The following is a 20345-nucleotide window of genomic DNA, read 5'->3' as shown; positions in this document are numbered from 1 at the left end:
TGGAGTAATGCAAGTCAGTGCAAGTTGCTGCCTACTGTTACTCTGCTTTGGGAAGGCGTTCCATGTGTGAAGTGCGGGTGCTCCCACGCAGCCACCCATGGATTTTTGCATATTTCCAGATTTACCATGAGTGGTTGACCTGGAAATAGGTCAAAAATCTATGGGAAGGCGTAACGAGAAGAAATATGTTTATTCTGTAGCACACGAAGAAAGAGGAAAAAGACTCTGAGGGTTGTTTTTGTTACAGGAAGGCCCCCTTTCCTGCGCAAACACAATCCTTTTAGGGTGCCTTTGTTGACGCAAGGGAGCACATTGTGCGCCAGCGCAAGGAGAGGACAAGAGGGCGACATATAGGGCCAGATGTAGGTAAATTTTATTTTCCGACCTCTTAAATACCGAGTTATACCGACTCGGTATTTCAGAGGTCGGAAAATAAAAGTACCGAGATGTAGGTAAATGCAGATGTGCAATTACCGATTCGGAAACAGTCGGTATTTTCCGATGCGGGAAATACCGACCAGTTAATGCCCATTCATTCCTATGGGCTTTGAAGCCCATAGGATTGATTGGGCATTTACCGGCGGTATTTACCACATCGGAAAATACCGACTGTCACAAGGGTGCAGGGGGTGTCACTTTGACACCCTCTGGCACCCCCAAAAGAGGCTCGGGTGCCATGTGGCAGGCATACCTGCCCTAAGGGCAGGTCTGCCTGTCATATGGCATAGGTGTGCATGCACACATGTGCATGCACACTAGAAACGGTATTTTACCATCAAGTAGTATTTGATGGTAAAATACCGATTTTGTACTGCTTGTGGGACTCAGAAGAGTCCCACCTACATACCAATTTACCGGAATCCGTAATGATACCGACTCGGTATTTTACATACTCGGTAAATTTACTTATCGGTAAATTTACCGAGTCTGTAAAATACAGGGACCTGCATGTCAAATTGCTCTTACCGGTCGGTAACGGCCGAATTCGGCCGTTACCACCCGGTAAACGCCTACCTACATCTGGCCCATAATGTTAAATATGGCGCATTCCTGCCCTCTCCTTTTCACACAGCGCTGCAATTTGGCTCACTGCCTTGTATTGTAATGCGTGGAAGTTTGATCAATCTGGGGGCTAGGTGTCTCAGAGGATTGTTTAAAAACCTTATGCATGATTCAGGATAATAAAAAGAAGCACTCTCGAGGTTTCAGGATTGAATATGCAGCTTAATTCTTTGTTCTTAAGATAGAGTGACAAAGGGATATTCTTTATTAAGTGTAGCTCTGCAATGAGTTGCCAAGAGTTGAACTTTGTTCTTCATGTGACACTTAGTGTTTTTTTTGTTAGTATGTCTTGATTTTCACAGCAAGGATCTGCTATAGATGCACATATGTTGCAAAAGCCTGCCACCTAGTGCTTTGTTTTTGAATAAATTATACATTTTGAAAAATGCTGTTATGTACTTGCACTCGAGGTTCTGTTTTGCAATCAGGGTCCCTGTATTGCAAAACAGGCTACCAGAATACTCCTTGAGTCAAAACTTCTTCTTGTTTATTTTTCCAACAACACACTTGATTCAGAAACCTGCAGTCATGTAGGCTAACATTTCGAAGGAGGCGCAGAAGTATTCCAAGGAGTACACACTTATTACACTTACCATTAAATCAATGATGATGGTATTGATGTCGAGACTATAGTTAGACCCGGCAGCAAACTGTATCATTGTGGTTATAGTGAAAAGACGGTTACCTTTCAAGTTATCAAAAATTAACTAGACATAAAGCAAATGTTGCTTTTCTTATATAACCAAAATACAATCAAAACTTTTCTTAGCTGGAAAGACATAAACACATAATACTACGCTTTGCTGCAACTGTGAGAGTTGAACTGAATGAGCAATTGTCAATTCAAATGCAAAAACTCTTTGGAGACAAAGGCATAATAAGTTAAATAGGAAAATCTTGGACATTACTGTCTTGACTGGTGCAAACCACCAAGCTCAGCTGCAGTAAGTGGCACTGCTGGCCTTGCCATGGTCTACTTCTGCGGCAGGCTCACCAGCTTGTGTTTTTAAGTATCTGCCAGTCTAAGCAGTGCATGGAAATCTGTAAGTGATAAAAGCTGAAAAAGGGAAAGTTACTTAACTGTAACAATACCTTTTAGCTCACGACCCAATTCACAAAGGTAAACTTAGACCTGAAGTCTAACTTTAGACCTGAAATCTAAATTTGACTCAAAAGCCTAAGTTTAGATTTGTAAAGTGGGCTCTAAGACTTCAGGTCTAAACTGAGACTTCAGGTCTGAGTTTACCCTCGTGAATTAGGCCCTTATACTTCAGGTCTAATCTTGGACTTCAGCTATAAGTTTACCGTAGTGAATCGTGCCCTCACTGCCTGGCATCAGCCTATACCCCCTCCGAGGTACAGTAACAGACTTTGAACTTATTGCATCTAATGACTCAACAATACAATCTGAAAATGCTGTTGTTGTGATGTTCTGATTATTGTTCTTCTGGATGTTCTGCTGGATGAGGGAAGTGTTTGATTAAAAGACCAACTTTAGAAATGAAGTCCAGTATATATACTTTTTTCAAAACCCAACTCTTCAAATAAGCTTATGTTTAACCATGCATCTTGTGTTAAGCTTCTGCATCACCTGCTTTGACCCGTTGCCTAAGCAGTTAGGCATCTTAGAAGAAACTATTACCGCCAACCACCCTGGGTCACCCTAGATTCTTCTCCAAGACGTCACTACTTTTTATTTGGCCTACTGGGATGAGGATCTCCATTAGCTGACTGTACTCTATGGTAGTCTGTATGTCGGGTAGGACCATTAACCTTCTCTGGACCTAATGACATATGTGTCGAAAAACTCCAACCCCTGTGCAAACTCTTGTTTCTGCAGGGGCCATTATTTGGGGTGGTGTTGAGGCACCCGACAAATACTTAGGGCCCGATTCACAGAACTAACTTAGGACAAAATCCTAAACTTACTACCATTTACTCATTTTGATATTCACAGAAGGCACTTATTCATTTTGGTATTCACAGAAGGCACTTACTCATCAATGAGTAAGTGCCTTCTGTGAATACCAAAATGAATAAGTGCCTTATATGAATACCAAAATGAGTAAGTGCCTTCTGTGAATACCAAAATGGTATTAAGTTTAGGATTTTGTCCTAAGTTAGTTCTGTGAATCGGGCCCAAGGTATGATAAATTCCGCACTCCTCCAATAAATTTGGCAGGTGAAACATGCTGGAATGTAACAGTGGACAAAGCACAGTATTTAATGAGACATGCAAATTATGGTGAGGTAAGGATCAAAATCCGTTATTGTTCCCCAATTACTAGGAATAGGTGGAATTTATTGCACCCAATAAATTCCGAACACAGGGGCACCAAATTTTATCGGGTGTAATAAATTCCAATCACCATTAATAACCAGGCCATATGTGCAGATTCCAAAGAGTCCACCGGCTATGGCAAAGTGGAAGCAGTTTTTTAAAACCACCCAAATAAAATAAAAATATTCTGGATCCAGCAACTTAATATATGGATTAAGCAAATAATGCTAACTTTTTACAGATGATTGACTAAAACTGTAGGTACAGATAAATGACATTTATGTTTCTTTTAACAGCACTCACAAAACATTGCTTTGGAGGCTTTCCTAATAAAGCCAGACAGCTACACAGGTCTGGCGTGCACCACATTCCAGAGGAGAGAGGGCCATGGCCACAGGTCCAACCTGCAAGATGGCGCCCGACGAGAGCAGGAACCAGATGTACATCCGGAACAAAGGCTGAGGTTCAGGTGCATCGCTGGCAAAACGAACAGCTCTTTGGAGAACCTTCGTATAAAAGTAAGGGGTGCATAAATATTGTTCAGGTAGAACAGCTCAGAGACGGACAGCAATGGGGAGGGATGCTAAACAGTTGGACGTGTCATATGACAATTACAATTCCGAATACTGCTGTGGGGTCCCCTGGAAGCGAAAAGCAAGCATCCAAAACAAATGCATTAGAGAAGAAGGCACATGTCAGTACAGCAATGGGTTGTGAGGAAGTTCACTGAGTTGTAGCAGGGTGTGGAAGTCAGTCACAAGTTCAAACATGTGGGCAAGTGGTGCTAGAGGGATTCATGAGGTCAGAGGTACTACCTAAGCACAGAGCGTGCTGCGGGGCACCCGAGGAGTGGATTATAGGAGAGTCCTTGGAGTGGATCAGAGAAGGTGGTGAGGATTAAGGTAGAGATACACAGGAGGACAGAGACTGTAGTGCTAGGCAAGAGTGTACTAGTACAGTCCCAGAAGGTTAGAGACACTGTGAGTAGACGTAGAAGAGTGCATATTATGGGAAGCCCCCCTAGGCACAGACTGACTGGCCAGGAGGACTACCGCTGTGGTGTGGAAGAGGCGAACATCAAGTTAGGTTTGGATTGAGGAATGGAGAGTCTTGCAATAGGTAGGGAATGTGTATTATAAAAGTGTACAGGTCAATAATGACATCAAGATATTGAATAGTGCCAATTTACTGTTTGATTGCACCAGATGTGCCGACAAATGTGTGTGATGTCACGGAGGACAAAGAGAAAGAGCAACTAAGCTACCTTTTGCATAGACATTGTACAAATGTGACTTTAGAGATTTAGAGGCATATTCACAAGGGGTTATTGCCACCACAGCGTCACTTTTTGTTGATGCACTGGTGACGATTAACCTTTTGCCTTACTTACAAGGCGGCGTTAAGCCACTTAGCGAGGCTTAATGCGGCCTTGTAAATAATGCCTCTATTCACGCAGCACTTAGCGCAAAGGGGCGGGCAATGGGTGTTGCAGTGTGCGTTCTGCCGCAACACCCATTGCTTTTTGATGCTGCCGCTATTTACAAGGCTGATGTAAATATGGAGCAGCACCAAAACTAAGACCAGGGAAAGCCTGGTCTCAAACTGGTCTGAAGAGGAGAAATTAAAATGTTTACTTGTTTTTGCTGTTTCTCTGTGTGTTGCATTCTGCAGCATACATAGAAAGAGCAATTCACCATTAGTGATAGTCCATGTGCCAAAAAGTGTCCCTTCCTGCAGATAAACAATCATTAGAAAATGATGAGCTGCAACTTCTATATGTGCTGCATTCTCCAGCACATATAGAAGTTACAAATCGCCATTAATGATTATTTATGTGCAGGAAGGGACACCTTCCTGCACATGAACAATCATTCCCTGCAATGCAGGCACCCTTGCACTATGGTGCAAGGGTGCCTGCGTTGGCTCTAGGCAGCGAAATGTAGCGCCAGCGCTAGGGGGATTCACCTGAGTGCGCCCTATTATTGAAAATATGGCACATCCCTGGGTTTTCAAAATGTCGGAGCGCGACGTTTTCAATTGTGGCGTAACACTGTGCTCCACCATTCTGTGAATATGCCCCTTATTCTCCCAGCAGGCTGCTAGGTAGTTTCTGTAAATGTCTTTTCCTGTCCTCTGAAATGAGAGGAGAAAGTACCGAATACAAGATGATACACTCACTCCTTTCAAGCGGGTCTGTCAGCATATTTATTGAATAAACGTGGAAGGAAGAAGTCATTTAAATTATCTCATTGGCGGATAGGCTGGAGTAAGGCCGGCCAATCAGCTGTTATTGTTTGACTGAAAACCTTGAAGGTAGAAAAACATTTACTGTCCTTCTTCAATGTGTTGAAAGGTAATGTGTGAATTTACAATGTAGTAACATTTAATGAGAGGGTATTCTACTATTATCTCAAAATACCAAATTACAAAAGTACTATTTCCACAATATCGACCGTACCACCATATCACATTGTGAGCCTAGGTTAGTAGATGAAGACTTAAGAATAGTAAATAGATACGATGAACTAGTGGAAGGCAATAGAGTGCTTGCAATGTTTTTGTAGGTTGAAATTTAGATAGAGACCTACAAGCTATGGTATGTCTGTGGATGAGCAATTAGTGTGATCTCACTGACAGTGCATCTTTAGTCTCTCACAGTTCTGTCCTCTGCTTGCTTCCTTTATTATCTGTACTAAACTCCAGTAAGTTGATCTCTTTCTATTGTCCTCTTTCTCCATTTAGAATAGCGTGCCTTTGGCTTCCATCCAGTTGCCTGCCAACCTCTTCTCTATGCCGACCTTGACGCCAATGCCTCCAGACTGCAAGCTTCAGTTTGTGGCATTCAGGAATGGCAAGCTCTTCCACAGCATGGGCAACTCCTCTGGGCTCGCGGATGATGGCAAGCGACGGGGCCTTGCCACGCCCATCATCTTCGCTGGCATAAGTAAGAGAAACCTCTCGGGCAAAATCTGTGGCTGTATCTTTTTCGTGAATAGGGCGGCATCTTGTCAAATTAATAGATCCATGTGGAAGATTATGAGCACAAACATGAGAGGTGATCAAAGAAAAATATTTATTTTACAGTGCTGCAGTAGGTGGAAGAAGTAACTTTTTAGGTCAGGACAGATAAAAGAATGTTCTGTTATTCTAAACAGCTCTTTTAAATTAAGCTGGAAACAAAATTCGAATTCCTTAAGAAAATGCTATAAAAAACCAGAAGGTAATAAGCCTGTACTACAGAATACACTTAATTAATTCCTTTAAATTGTCTCCACTTGAATTTCTGTGAAGGACTCACTGAAAATTAATATTAGGTTGCGGTTACAGAACACGTGTCCAAGTGTAACCCAGATTAAAAAGAAAAAAACACTATTTTGTGGGTGGGGATTGCTTTTGCAGTCAATGGACCTTTATTTTTGGCGATTGACCCTAAAAGTGCAATGTGTATTATAAAATTTTATGTACAAATAGGAAAGAATTTATGAAATCGTATGTTGTATAATACAGGAACATTAAAATAAGTTTAAGTTAATATCAGTTGCAGACACAATATAAACAAGACCTTCCTAATCACAAGTGGTATGAGTGACAGGAAAACTTCTAATAGTTCTAGAGTGGGCTATAACGGGTCCGCTATGCTGTCTGGGTTCTCCTAATGACAAGACATAACATTCCATAATTACTTCCATGGTTAGCATGATAAAACATTACAGAGTTTGGGACCCACCCACTTGCCCTGTGTACAGGGATAAGAACCTTGGGGTTTGGCTGGCCATCAAGCTCTCTTTTGAGCATCATACCAGGCAGGGTCTTCGGAAAACCTTGAATGTGCTGCCTACTGCAGCCAGGAAGACCATGGTGCATGCCCTGGTGACATTGCGCCTGGATTACGGTAATATACTGTACCTGGGTGCTACCGCTAAATGCGTGCAAAGACTCCAAGGTATCCAGAATGCTGCAGCTCGCTTGGTTTTTTATGCTTTCGAGCTGAGGCTCTTCTAAGAGGGCTCTGGCCTCCCTTCATTGGTTGCCAAATAGGGAGAGAGTTTTGTTCAAGGCATTGTGCATGAGCCACCAGATCATACGAAGGACAGGCCCTTCCTACTTGTTTGACCTACTCACTCCCTACTCACCAACCTGACAACTCAGATCGAGTGGTATGGGTCAGGTGTGTGTTCCTACCATTAAGAGAGCTAGGATGGGTGTCCGTTCCTTCCGTTATGTGGCTGCACAGCAGTGGAACAAGCTCCCACAGAGCCTTCGGCTGGAGGACTCGGAAGTTGTTTTCCGGAAAAAGCTGAAAACCCATTTATTCCCCTCTGCATAGCCTCTCTCCTTTTAGGATAGGTTTGTTTAGCTGCCGAGCGTAGTCTGCACTGCAGCGCGGGGACATACTGGCCTAGTGTAACCAGGCGCTTTATAAATGTGATCATTATTATTATTGTACAATTACACAATTAAAACAATTAGAGGGGGTAGTTTGAAGCTTCTGCAATTTCCTCCTAATGCCCCACATGTGCTCCAAAAATGTTGTGAGTGAGTAAGCAAACGGGGTCTTGAATCAGATCTAAGAATTTGTAGTCTTTCACTACGCCCACAAGTTCTCAGCTGCTTGCATATGGGCATAAGCCGCTTAGCTCTCGGAAGAGAGTAGGCTGAACAAGCGAATAATACATATGCAAGTTATTCGATTGCTATAGTGCAACTAGAACAAACCTGGGAATGTGATGGGTTACAATGCCAAGTGCAAGTGAAAGAGTTCAGGGGAAGTGTTCCAAACCTAAAGTGCATGTAAAGTTTCCTGTTGCTAGGTATGTGGATGATGTCTAAGTAGCTTTCAGAGAACTTGCCGTTTTAAAGTAGAGGAACTTCTTTATTAACTTACCCCACAATGTGTTACTATGTTTAGTCTGGGCTACACAGTACCAGTACAGTGTTTTCACGTGTTTTTATCAGGAAGCTGTACAGGTTTAGGGTTATCCCATTGCCCAAGTAACTCAATATTGACCAGTAAACGCTCCACGTTTCTTATCTAGCCAATCTTGTTAAATTTGTCCAAGGAACTAACTTCCTCAAGAGCATTGGCATAGGAACGGAGTTCAGGGGTTTACCTGATTCTCTGCCAGAATAACAGGGGACATTATTTGGCCATGTCTGCGATAGATCTCCTTCCCAAATCCATCTTTAAGGGAAGGAGCGGTGTGCTCTGAGGTAATGACACCAGACTCCCCAGAAACATATTCTCCGATGTAGGGAGATCGACCAACATATTGAAGCCCCAAAATTCAGCCCCATATAGGGCACAACTCACCACCTTAGAGTCATAATCTGGAGGACAGCATTGACGGGTTTACCTGTTTATGCTTCAAAATTGACCTGATTATATGTGGTTTCCAGGACATGTCTTAGGATAGCTTTATATTAAAGTACTCGAAGTTACTAACCCTCTCTAGTGGGTGGGAGGCCACCTTGAGGCGGTCTCCCTCTATATGATTTTTGGGGATTGATCATCATAAATTTGTGCTTTGATGTGTTCATCTTAAGGCCTTGCATGTCGCACAAGTCTTTGAATTGATTTAGAAGCAGTTAGAGGCACCCAGGGTTTTTTTACAGTACCACAGTGTCGTCAGCAACACGAGGGTCACAATTGTTTTCCTCCCCAGTGTGGGTGCATCAGCTGGAATCTGCGATAGGAACTCAACTACATTATTCATGAAGAGGGGAAAAAGTGTTGGAGCCAGTACGCAACCTTGGTGTACGCCCCAATTTACTTGGATTGGGTCACTGAACTGACCTTGCTCGCCCCAGCGCACTTTGGCATAGATACTTTCATGGAGACGAATGACTAAAGAGAAAATGTCCATAGGCGTCCCCATATCTTTTAGCACCTGCCATAAGATGTTTCTTGGGACAAGATAGAAGGCAGTCTTCAGGTCAAAAAATGCTATGTAAAGGCTCCTCTGGCCAATAACCATGGTCTTCCAAAATTGAAGGAGAAAATGAAACTCCTGGTCTATTGTCCCCGTTTTCTGTCTGAAAACAGCTTGGTATGAGGATAAAATGTTATTATCATTCTTCGATCTTGACAAAAGAGGGTACAACAGAATATGTTTTGGAAGGAATCAATAAAAATAATAGGTCTGTAGTTGCAGGGTTGATTCCTATAACCTTTTTTGAAGATAGGGATCACCTCTGCTCCCTTCCAAGAGTCAGGAATTGCAGCTGTTTCTATGTGTGCTGCACAATGCAGCATATATAGAAACAGCAACAACGAGGTGAAATAAAGCACGTCTCGTTTTGCCAGAGTAAGACAAGGTTTTCCCTGCTCTTAATTTTGGCGCTGTGCCATATTTACGCCACCCTTTTAAATATGGTGCAGCGCCAACATTAAGAGCAGGGAAAACATTGTAAATTTGGGGCAGCATCAAAATCAATGGGTGATGGAACCCCCACCACAACACCCATTGCCCGCCCCTTTCACGCTAAGTATAGCGTGAAAGATGCCTAATTTACACATTAAGTGGCTTAACGCTGCCTTGTAAATAAGGCGAAGCCCATATCGCCACAGGAACGTCACTAAAAGTGATGTTCCTGTGGCGATATGGACTTGTAAATATGCCCCTTAATTGGCTACAATGCATAGTATATGAGGCAGCGAGGTTCTGTCTCAATCAGAAGACACAGAAGCAAACTAATTCCATTTCAAATGCATTCTATGAGCTCCCCATTGAAGCCAGGATCAAATGTACAAGTGTGCGCACAACGCACCCAGCGTTCTGTGACAGAGGACCAGAGTACAAACAGAAGTGAACCACACGTAACATAACTTATCTGGAATCCTCTAAATCAGTTTGAGACTTGGGAGAAGATTCTTGGTAGCGTTTGGCCCATAAATATGGAAAGTTTTACATTAGGCTATAAGGGCACTGCGTAAGGTCATGTGAAGGCTTCAAAGTCATATGATTGAGAATCCAGTCCACAGGAAACCGTTCCATATGGCCGGAAATCTGCTGTGTTCAATTGATCCGAACAGCTTCCGCCTGTGATTGAAAGATATCACAGTGACAACTGCTTTCACACTTATTGTTGACTCTTGGGATAGTCCACCAAATGCTTTCATCTTACTAAAAGGTGGCAAATTGACACTAAATATAGATTTACAAATAAATACGTTTTCAAAGTCAGGATAGTTCGTGGCAGGATAGCGACGGACTAGTGGGTCTTAAAGCGTTGCAATAAGCTGTTACATTCCTTTGAGAGGCAGCAAGATTCAGTAGGATCCATTTTTCATTAAAGGCTAGCCGACTCTGATGTAGAGAAGGTTAGTATTCCTCAGTAGCAAGCTACAATTTCTTGTTCGCTTTTTTGGGGGAATGAAGTCATTGTTACATTGTTCCCTTGCAAATTTTAGGGGAATAAAGTCATTGTTACATTGTTCCCTTGCTAATCTCCCATATATCAAAATGAGCTAATTTGGGCCACAAATCTATAAGTTGCTTCACTACAAAGTGACCCTCACCCATCTCCATTCTCCTTCAGGTGGATGCAGCATAAGTAACCTGAGCGATCCTGTGGTGGTCTTACTACGGCACCTTGTCGAAGGAGGGGACACAGTGCCAGCATATTGGAACTTTGACCTGCTGGAAGGGTCCGGCGGATGGAGCTCGGATGGGTGCCAGATCGTACGAGAAGAAATAAACATCACCACCATCCAGTGTTGGCACCTGAACAACTTTGCTGTCCTGAAGGTAAAAATTATACATTTCACATACGCTTGCTCAGGGATAACTCTGCCATCTTACCATGTTGATTGAATTGTAAAGTTAAAGTTACACTGAAGAAGAATGGCAAGTGTTCCTTTAGAGGTAGGTAGGTGTGTGTGTGTGTGTGTATATTCATTTTTATGCAGAAAGTAATACGTAAATATCAGAAATTAATTCATAATGACTCCTTGGCGTCATAAATGTTCTCTTTTTGTGGATGCTGTTGTTGGAACTTTTGTACAGGTCGCAGTCCTTGAGGTAAGCCTATACAGTGGCCTAAAATAATTCAAATTGTTCGGAGAAGCCAGAATGAGAATCCTAAGGACTGGTGTGTTAACTGGGGGTTGGTCAGTGTTGGTTACTGAGAATGGAAATTATGCTGCACAGTATCAATCATTATTGCGTCTATACCTATTGCGTTGTGTCCATGTTTGGAGGCCACGTCTTCAAAACGATACAGAGCTGTTGGAGGAATCTCTCTCTGTGAGAAGAAAGTCTGGAAGAGAGTGGATTTGCCTGAGACACTGAAGCATATCAGTCTCCCGGATTTAATAGAGTTGATAGGCATATTTTAGCAGAGGTGTGACTATCGAACAAAGAAACATGAGAAAATGTTTGTCTAGAATAGGCCTCGAAGTAACCACTAGAAGTTCTTACCAGAAACTTTGGTAAATCTATTCAGCCACATTTCAGCACTTGTATGTTGTGTCCTCTAAGAATTCCATATCAAGAATTTGGTATTAGCACACTAGTCATCCTTTTGGATTCCAGTATAAATAGGTGTACAGCAGATGTACTGCCAATAAATCATACGATTATATGATAATATTTAATGCAATTCATGAAACGTCCTTTAATTTATTTCGGAAGGAAACAGTGATGATAATACTTGTTGTAAGTGGCACTGATGAATGTGAGCGTTCAGTATCCTCTAACCGTGTGAGATAACATGCACTGTCACAGCTGACCGGAAGACACATCCAATCAAGGCGGCTGCACATAGAGGTTGCGGGTGTGCCCTTAATCACACAGTCTCGTCAACGCCTTGCCCCAAGGCAGTGTTTACGTTATCCGCACTGACCATAAGCCCATTTACATGATGTGTTGTGTGCCTGACATGAATTCCACAGTAACCAAGGGAGCATTGTCCTCTTCTCGCAGCGAAGGCACGCAACACGGAGCAATGTAGACTGTAACAATGGCATAGTATGGGGAGTGGACCGAGTACACATATCAGTGAATCTACACCATACCTTCAATTGAACTCCATAGATCTCTGAATACGTTCCCTGGCTTAATTCTAGCCATGATATGCAAGTCATGATTGCCAAGATGCCGAGTTGCCCATATGCCAAGTTCTGCTGGTCCTTATCGCCTCAGGGCTGCAGCTCGTAACAGAAATTTGATGTGTCCTCTACGAATTACTAAGAGAACAGCAACGTTGCAACTCTTTATTGAAGGCCTGGCATAGTTAACTCACCCCTTCCAGCCCTCAACTCCCACTGACCCTTCACATTTTAAACCGTAACACTCTAAAGAGAAATTAAGCGGATCCTAGGAAAATAACCTTCTATTTGTACACAACAGCAAGAAAGGACAGCAACAATACATTGTGGAGGGGGTAATATTTGTAGTCACTTCATAAAATGATGTTACTGGAACAATGTGAATTAAACGATTTAGCAGACATTTCCAAATCCTCATTTATTACATATTCTGTATTATTCCCAGTCACCAACCACGTACCAACTAGTTCACCTCCAGCTCAAAAGGATCAGTCTCCCCATAACTGCTTGGTTGCATTCTCTCTGCCCAAAACATCAGGAAACCTCTGATCTCTTCTGGCTCCATCAGTGAAGCACAGTTTGAGTCTGTAGGTCCACCAAACAAGGGGTCCATGGCAAGACATAGAGAGATTCACTAGACAACACAAATCTATGCCAAATGCTTCCGCAACCACTCTGAATCACTAGAAAAATCTCATGGTAGCTCTAGCACAGAAAGGCCTGTAGTTTAGAAGAGTTATCTCAAGCTCTTCCATCACACTCTTAACTCTCTTCGAAACAGAATTGGAACATACAGAGGGGAGTCATTTATACTATACTAGAATACCATATGAGCACAGACAGACTACCATGCTCTAGTAGAAAAAGAAGCTGGGAAACTAGGCATGTCCACAATGACATACTACATGACCTTTGTATGTCAGTTAATGTAGGTTCTGCTGCAGGTACTGGATCATACACATTCTGGGCTTCTGCTGAACAGAAATAGAGATGTGTTTACGTGGCCTTGGATTAGGTGACATTTGGCTCAGAAAAGGTGCAACAGTCCTATGACTTAAACTGTAAAGCCAAAATCCAGCGAGTCTATGAGTGTGTGAGTCCTTGCTGTTCTCATGAGTGGTAGGCTGAAAATTTCAAGATGGCGTTCCACATTTTGTGTCATTGTTTGATTTAGTATTATGTTCCTTTTTGATATGTTTACCTTCAGGTGGAAACTGCCAAGTAGAGGTCTGTGAATGTGGAATGAACCACAGGCAGAGGTCAGGGGTGATGTGATTAAGTTGGATGTCACCTGCATTGTAGTTGAAGTAAAAAAGACCATCTTCCACCTGTAAGCTGCAAAGTGAGAGGAAACTAGGCCAAATGGTGACCCTTGAGACAATCCATTGGTGGTCAGAAGAAAATGAAGTGCGCATGGATTGGCTGTAAGGTGGAACCCTGATGAGGAGAGTCTCTTTCTCAGGTGTCCCATGGGTAAACAATTTGGGAGAAAAGGGGGGTGTTTTATTTTGTTGATAGCTACTGAGCTCAAGTAAAAGACAGAAGCAGATTGACAATAGAGGCTTATGAAATTCCTTATTTTGTGTGATGTAGAAGGGGGAAGCTAGGCAAGAGATAGCCAAGAGTGAAGTGGGCATTGATGATCATTCTAATACAATGGTAGGTGTCCCACTCTTTTTGTTCAGCATCAATCAGGAAATTGGAAATTACCCACTATCATGGATCCTACCTGCTTCTGTCTCATCTGATTAATATGAGTTTCATGACTGGCTCACACCTCTTCTTTGCCCCAAGGTTAAGGATGGAGCTAGCAGCTATTTTTAGGTAATGAAAAGCCTAAGGGAGTATTGTCTCTGCCTTTGTCATGGCAATTACATCGCTGTTATTATTGTTTTTGTCAATTCCAGCTTAGATAAAATAATTCTCCTGCACTTTTAATTACTCTTAAACTAATTACATTTCAGCAGTTTCTGTGAAAGGGTGCCTTATGTACAAGGCAGCATAAAGCCATGTGAAGTGGCTTAGCGCTGCCTTGTAAATAAGGCGAAGCTCCTATCGCCACTACAACCTCCTGAAAAGTGACATTGTGGTGGCAATATGGGCTTGTAAATATGCTCCGAAGACTGATCTTCACACATTAGATCTTGCTGCAGTTCAGTGACTAATCTGACTAGTGCCAAGAAGCAGTCTAGTTTGAGCTGCCCTCTGTAGATATCATTATAAGTAAGCTGCTTCTGTATATAAGAAGGGGTTGGAAACCTGGGATGATCATAAGCTATTTCACAGCAAGGGGGTTGCACTGTATTTGACGCAAAGTCTAAGGATAAGTGCGACATTCAATTTTAGGCAAAGGTCAAAGAAAGGAGAGAGCAGGACGACAATTTCAAATGTGTTTCAAGGGCTGATTTATGTGCAAGTGTGAGTCTGGGGTTATGAGATGCGAGGATATTGCTGCTCCTCTTCCCTGCACTGCAGACAGTTACAACAGCTTATAATCAATATAGGCTGGCAAAGACCAGGATGTTTACATTGTTTCTCTTCAAAGGTTATCGGTGTGTGACTGAGTCAGAAAGACATATGTTTTGAGGTATGGATTTATTATAGATTTGAGTATTGTGCATTATCCAGTATTTGGGTGTCTTTCATAGATTCACATGCCTGAATCATTCCCCGTCGCCGAGACGGGAGCCTCCGGTACATAAAAAAGTAATGTCCTAAGGACATACATAGAGAACATAGGCCGAAGGGCCTCCCCTTTGGGGCCTTTCCACGTCCTTATGTAAAAAGGACCGAACTCTCATTGTTAGCCAATCAGCTCCGACCTCCTTCTAGAACCTTCCCGGGAGGAGCCTCCGTCCCTCAGATTTTCTACCGCACGTTGTGCTAGGGAGTCTCCAACCTGAGCTCTTCAGGTTTTTTGCTTCGAAGTCTCCAAACTTCTCTGGAAGTCCCTTTGTTCAAAGGAGTAATTATCTTCGACTGCCGTCTCCCATGTCCGAATCCAATAAAAAGGCTTCATCCATGGCAGACTCGCAAAAGAAAGCCCTTCTCAGGGCCTGTTCCTCCTGCGGCAAGAAGCGGATCCAAGCGGAGGATAAGCACGATCTGTGCTTGTATTGCCTGTACCCTGACCACGTCTCTGACAAGTGTAGGGTGTGTAGAGCCTTCCCAAAAAAGACTGTGAAGGAAAGAGAGGCTCGCCTTCTCGAATGGCTCGACAGGCTTAAGGACCGAGACACTCTGGAATCTTCCGAGAGTAGTGTCTCCGCGTCCTCCAAAGTCTCCAAGAAGAGACCCAGGGCACAGTCCCCTGGAGAGACAGACACTCCACCTAAGAAGGCGCACAGGAAACCTTCGGAGACACGTTCCACTACCTCCTCCGTGTCTGTTCGAGATGACCAAAGGTTCAAGAGACCCGCTCCATCTACTAAGCGGACCACCTCGGTCTCGACCACTGTGTCGACTACTACGGCCTCATCGCCCTCCGCGACGGCCACAACGACCACTACCGCGTCCTCAGGCGCACCGGTCTCCTCTACCATTCCTTTGAAGTCTTCGTCCAAAACGAAAACAGGACCGTCGACGGTGTCCCCACTGTCTGCGTCATCGTCGCCTAAACGGTCAAAGTCAAGTTCGAAAGGTCCGCCTTCACCGAAGAAATCTCAAGCTGAAGGCTCGTCACCTACGCAGTCGAAGTCAAGTTCGAAGGGTCCGCCTTCACCGAAGAAATCTCAAGCTGAAGGCTCTAACACCAGAAAGTCGACGGTGGAATTGTCCCCGAAAACGCCTGTGCCAACGACAATGTCGAAATCGTTGAAGTCGCCAACCCAGGCGGCTGGCGCGCCATCTTCAGGCACGTCGTCGGAAGGGACTCCGGCGCCATCTTGGAAGGAATCCAGATTGGTCGAGGTCTCCATCCACTCGATTCCACCTTCCTCGGTTCCCCCTACGACGAAGGGGTTGCCGCCCGCTCAGGACACATCCGGGGCGCAGTTCACCCCGGGATCGACGTCTCCCAGCAGGGTGGAGCCATTCCCCCCGCAGGTCACTCTACACAGTGAGGATTCCGAGGAGGAAAACCAGCCCGATCCGGCCACCTCTTTCTCAGACCTTCACGAGGACCAGGAGGAAGTCACGTATCAGGAACATTCCGTACACACAAGTGTCCGCAAGGACAACACCCCGATGATCTGTTTGCCCGTATCTCTGGTCAACGACTTGCGCTGCCTAGTGCAGGACTATAAGCAACGATTCCCGGATGCCGACAGCGGAGCCCAGGTACCGGTCACCCAGGCACAACCGTCTGCCTCGCGTCCTTCCGCTCTCCAGGGCCGGCCTCGGAACCAACCCCAGCCTCGTGCTCGGCCCCAGCCTCAGGTAGAGGAATCCTCTGAGGACGAGGATGAGGAGGCGGACTTGGAGGAAGGTGAGGTACAAGACGTCGACTCGGACCAGCGAGACGAGGAGGCCGATGCTGCGTCATCCCAGCATTCGTCAACCCCGGCATCCCCGCAACCGCGCCAAACAGAGGCGACGGACGTTGGGGGTTTCCATAAGCTAGTGGACAGGGCGGCTAAGAGGTTTCACATGGCGGTGGAATCCACGGAAACAGAATGCTTCCTCCATGATTTCAAGGAGCACAGCCAGAAATCGGGCAAGTCTATTCCAGTTATAGACTTTCTGTGGGAGCAAGGCAAGAAGTTGATGCTTACGCCTGCCTCAGTGCCTGCGGTAGTTCCGCGCCTGGACAAAAAGTATAAGGCCCCGCTTACGGCGCCAGCCTGCCTTACCGGCCACCCCAAACCGGAGTCGGTGGTGGCTCAGGCGGCCCAAAAACAATCCCGCAACCCATCCTCGCCACTGTCCGCCCCCCCGGACAAGGAGGGCAGAAAACTGGACACCATAGGCAAACGGTTCTCTACCACGTCCGCCATGACCATCAAGGTGGCGAATTCCATCGCCCTGCTAGGGCGCTACAACCGCCAACTATGGGAGGACATTGCCCCCTACCTGCAAGACCTGCCAGACACGGTCCAGGACGAGGTGAAAGCTCTCCTAGCAGAAGGACAAAACTCGGCTGCAGAGATCATCGACTGCGCCATCGACGCAGCCATGACTGGATTCCGTCAGTTGGCCGGGGCCGCAGTGCTCCGCCGCCAAGGCTGGCTCAAGGCAACGTCTTTCCGACAGGAGGTCCAATCGAAGGTGCTAGACATGCCATTCGATGGTCAGTTTCTTTTTGGGGAAAAGATCGACGAAGCACTGCAGGCCATTAAGAAGGATACCGACACGGCGAGGGCGCTGGGCTCCCTACAGTCCCGGAACCAGTCCTTTCGGGGTGGCCGCTCCAGAGGTCAATACTCCTACAGAGGTTCCTACCAAAACAGGTCATCCTACTCCTACGGCAACAGGAATCAGCCCCAGCACAAGCAGCAGAACCGACAGTCGTCCTATGGGAGGTCCTCCTTCAGAGGCAAACCCGCCAAGAAGGGCGCTGGCGGCCGCCAGTGACCATTTACTCCAGCCAGTCCCACCACCGTCTCAATCCTTTCAAATTGGAGGAAAACTAACCCACTTCCTCCCCAATTGGCGAAAAATCACTACGGATCGGTGGGTACTACAGATAATTCAATTTGGAAAGGGAGACAAGTGGAGACCAATCTTGGACCTCCGGGCGCTCAACGCCTTCCTTCGGAGTCAATCCTTCCGGATGGTGACGATCCAAGAGATCCTGGGAACGCTGGAGAGGGGAGATTCCATGATCTCCCTGGACTTACAGGACGCCTACTACCATATCCCCATCCTCTCAAGGCACAGGAGGTTCCTGCGGTTCGAGGTAGCAGGCAGGCATTATCAGTTCAAGGTCTTGCCATTCGGCCTCAAGTCCGCGCCACGTATCTTCACGAAGTGCTTGGCACCGGTGGCAGCCTTCCTGCGGCAAAGAGGTCACCAGGTATTCCCCTACCTGGACGACTGGCTGGTAAAGGCACCTTCTCCGGGAGGCGCGACCGCTTCCTCCAACGCCTGCACCGCACTTTTTCAGCAGCTGGGTCTGACGATCAACCTAAAAAAATCCTGCACTACTCCATCAACGAGGATTACTTTCCTAGGGGCTACCTTGGACACGGACTGCGCAAAGGCCTTCCCCTCGGAGGAGAGGACCGACAAGATACTGTCTCTGGCCACGGCTGTGGCCACGAAATCTCGCATCAAAGTCAGGACATTCACCTCCCTGCTAGGGATGTTGTCCTCCTGCATTCTCCTCATACCGCACTGCAGGCTCCGCATGCGTCCCCTGCAGGAAGCTCTGGCGAGGCAATGGAAACAGAGTTCCGGCTCGTTCGAGGACATTATCAGGATCACACCGGCCATCACAAAGGCCCTTCTGTGGTGGAGAAGGCGGAAACACCTGACGGCCGGCTTGCAGTTCCTCCTGCCGCCGGCCCCTCTGGTTATCACGACAGATGCCTCCCTGGAAGGCTGGGGCGCTGTTCTATTAGACCTTCGAGTCAGCGGCAAATGGGAGGCCCAAGAGAAACTACTACATATCAACCTCTTGGAGCTGAGGGCAGTGTCTCTGGCTCTGCAAGCGTTCTTGCCACGAATCAGAACTTCCCCAGTGCTCGTCAAAACAGACAACACCACGACGATGCACTACCTGAACAAACAAGGAGGAACGCGATCTCTCTCTCTCTCACGAGAATCGCAGAAAATCTGGAACTGGTTGGTGGCGCACGGAATATCACTCAAGGCGGAGTATGTTCCCGGGAAGGACAATACCATCGCGGACGCCCTCAGCAGGCAGACCTCTCTCTCCCACGAATGGGAGCTGAACGACGACACTGTGGCCCACATCTTCTCGCAATGGGGAGCCCCGAAGATCGATCTCTTCGCGACGGCGGGGAACGCCAAATGCCCAAGCTACGCAAGCTGGCATCCCCAACAGGGGTCGTTGGGAAATGCTTTTCCATCGGCTGGTTCAGCGTGTTTGCGTACGCTTTTCCTCCGTTCCCGATGATACCGAGGCTCCTCCGGAAAATGAAGACAGAGCCGTGCACCTTGATCCTGATTGCTCCGTATTGGCCGAGACAACACTGGTTCTCGGATCTGCTTCGCCTCTCCATCAGGCCCCCGATTCACCTGCGACAACACCCGAACCTCTTAACGATGTCCGGAGGCCAGGTACACCACCCGAACCTCCGTTCGCTCAAATTATCGGCCTGGCTCCTGAGCACCGAGAGTTCGGAGACCTAGAGATCCCGCAGGACTGCAGGGCCGTTCTGGCCAAAGCGAGGGCGGGCAGTACGAATAAGACCTACTCGCTGAAGTGGAAGAGGTTCTGCTTGTGGTGTTCGGGCCAGGGCTTACATCCTCTACGGGTTACCCCAGTGCAGCTGCTACCGTACCTCCTCCACCTGGCTCAATCGGGACTGGCTCACGCCTCCATTAAGGTTCATTTGGCTGCGATTTCTAGATTCACCAGGACCTCATCAGGGCCTTCACTGTGGTCCAGTCGGCTGATAAAACAATTTCTGAAGGGACTCTACAGATCCTTTCCGAGGCCTCGGAAAGTCCCTCCAACCTGGCAGTTGCACTTGGTGCTCAACCAACTCATGAAGCACCCGTTCGAGCCCATCCACCGGGCCTCTCTCAAACATCTCTCCTGGAAAACGGCACTCCTGCTCGCCCTGACGTCAGCCAGGAGAGTCAGCGAACTTCAGGCGCTGTCCATTCAGGAACCGTATCTCCAATTCAGACACGACCGAGTGGTGCTCAGGCCCAACCCAAAATTCATACCAAAATTGCCTTCAGACTTTCATCTGAACGAACCAATTGTCCTCAAGTCCTTTTTTGCGAACCCTTCCACAGCGGCAGAAAGGGCGCTGCATTCCTTGGACCTCAAACGATGTCTCAAATTCTACTTGGACAGAACCAAAGATATCAGAAAGTCTT

The 20345-nt window shown here is 46.1% G+C and overlaps 1 protein-coding gene across 1 annotated transcript in view; it reads left to right on the top strand.

Moving 5' to 3' along the window:
- Window positions 1-20345, top strand: part of ADGRA2 (adhesion G protein-coupled receptor A2) — a 451371-nt gene that overhangs the window by 393340 nt on the left and 37686 nt on the right. The window contains exons 12-14 of the mRNA XM_086948811.1: window positions 3640-3861; window positions 6086-6287; window positions 10883-11091. Coding sequence (XP_086804937.1) covers window positions 3640-3861; window positions 6086-6287; window positions 10883-11091 — 633 coding nt within the window. The remainder of the gene's footprint in view (window positions 1-3639; window positions 3862-6085; window positions 6288-10882; window positions 11092-20345) is intronic.

This window comes from Lissotriton vulgaris, unplaced genomic scaffold (genome assembly GCF_964263255.1).
Source record: "Lissotriton vulgaris unplaced genomic scaffold, aLisVul1.2 SCAFFOLD_1248, whole genome shotgun sequence".
Taxonomy (NCBI): Eukaryota; Metazoa; Chordata; class Amphibia; order Caudata; family Salamandridae; genus Lissotriton; species Lissotriton vulgaris.
This window is presented reverse-complemented; position numbering and strand designations above follow the sequence as displayed.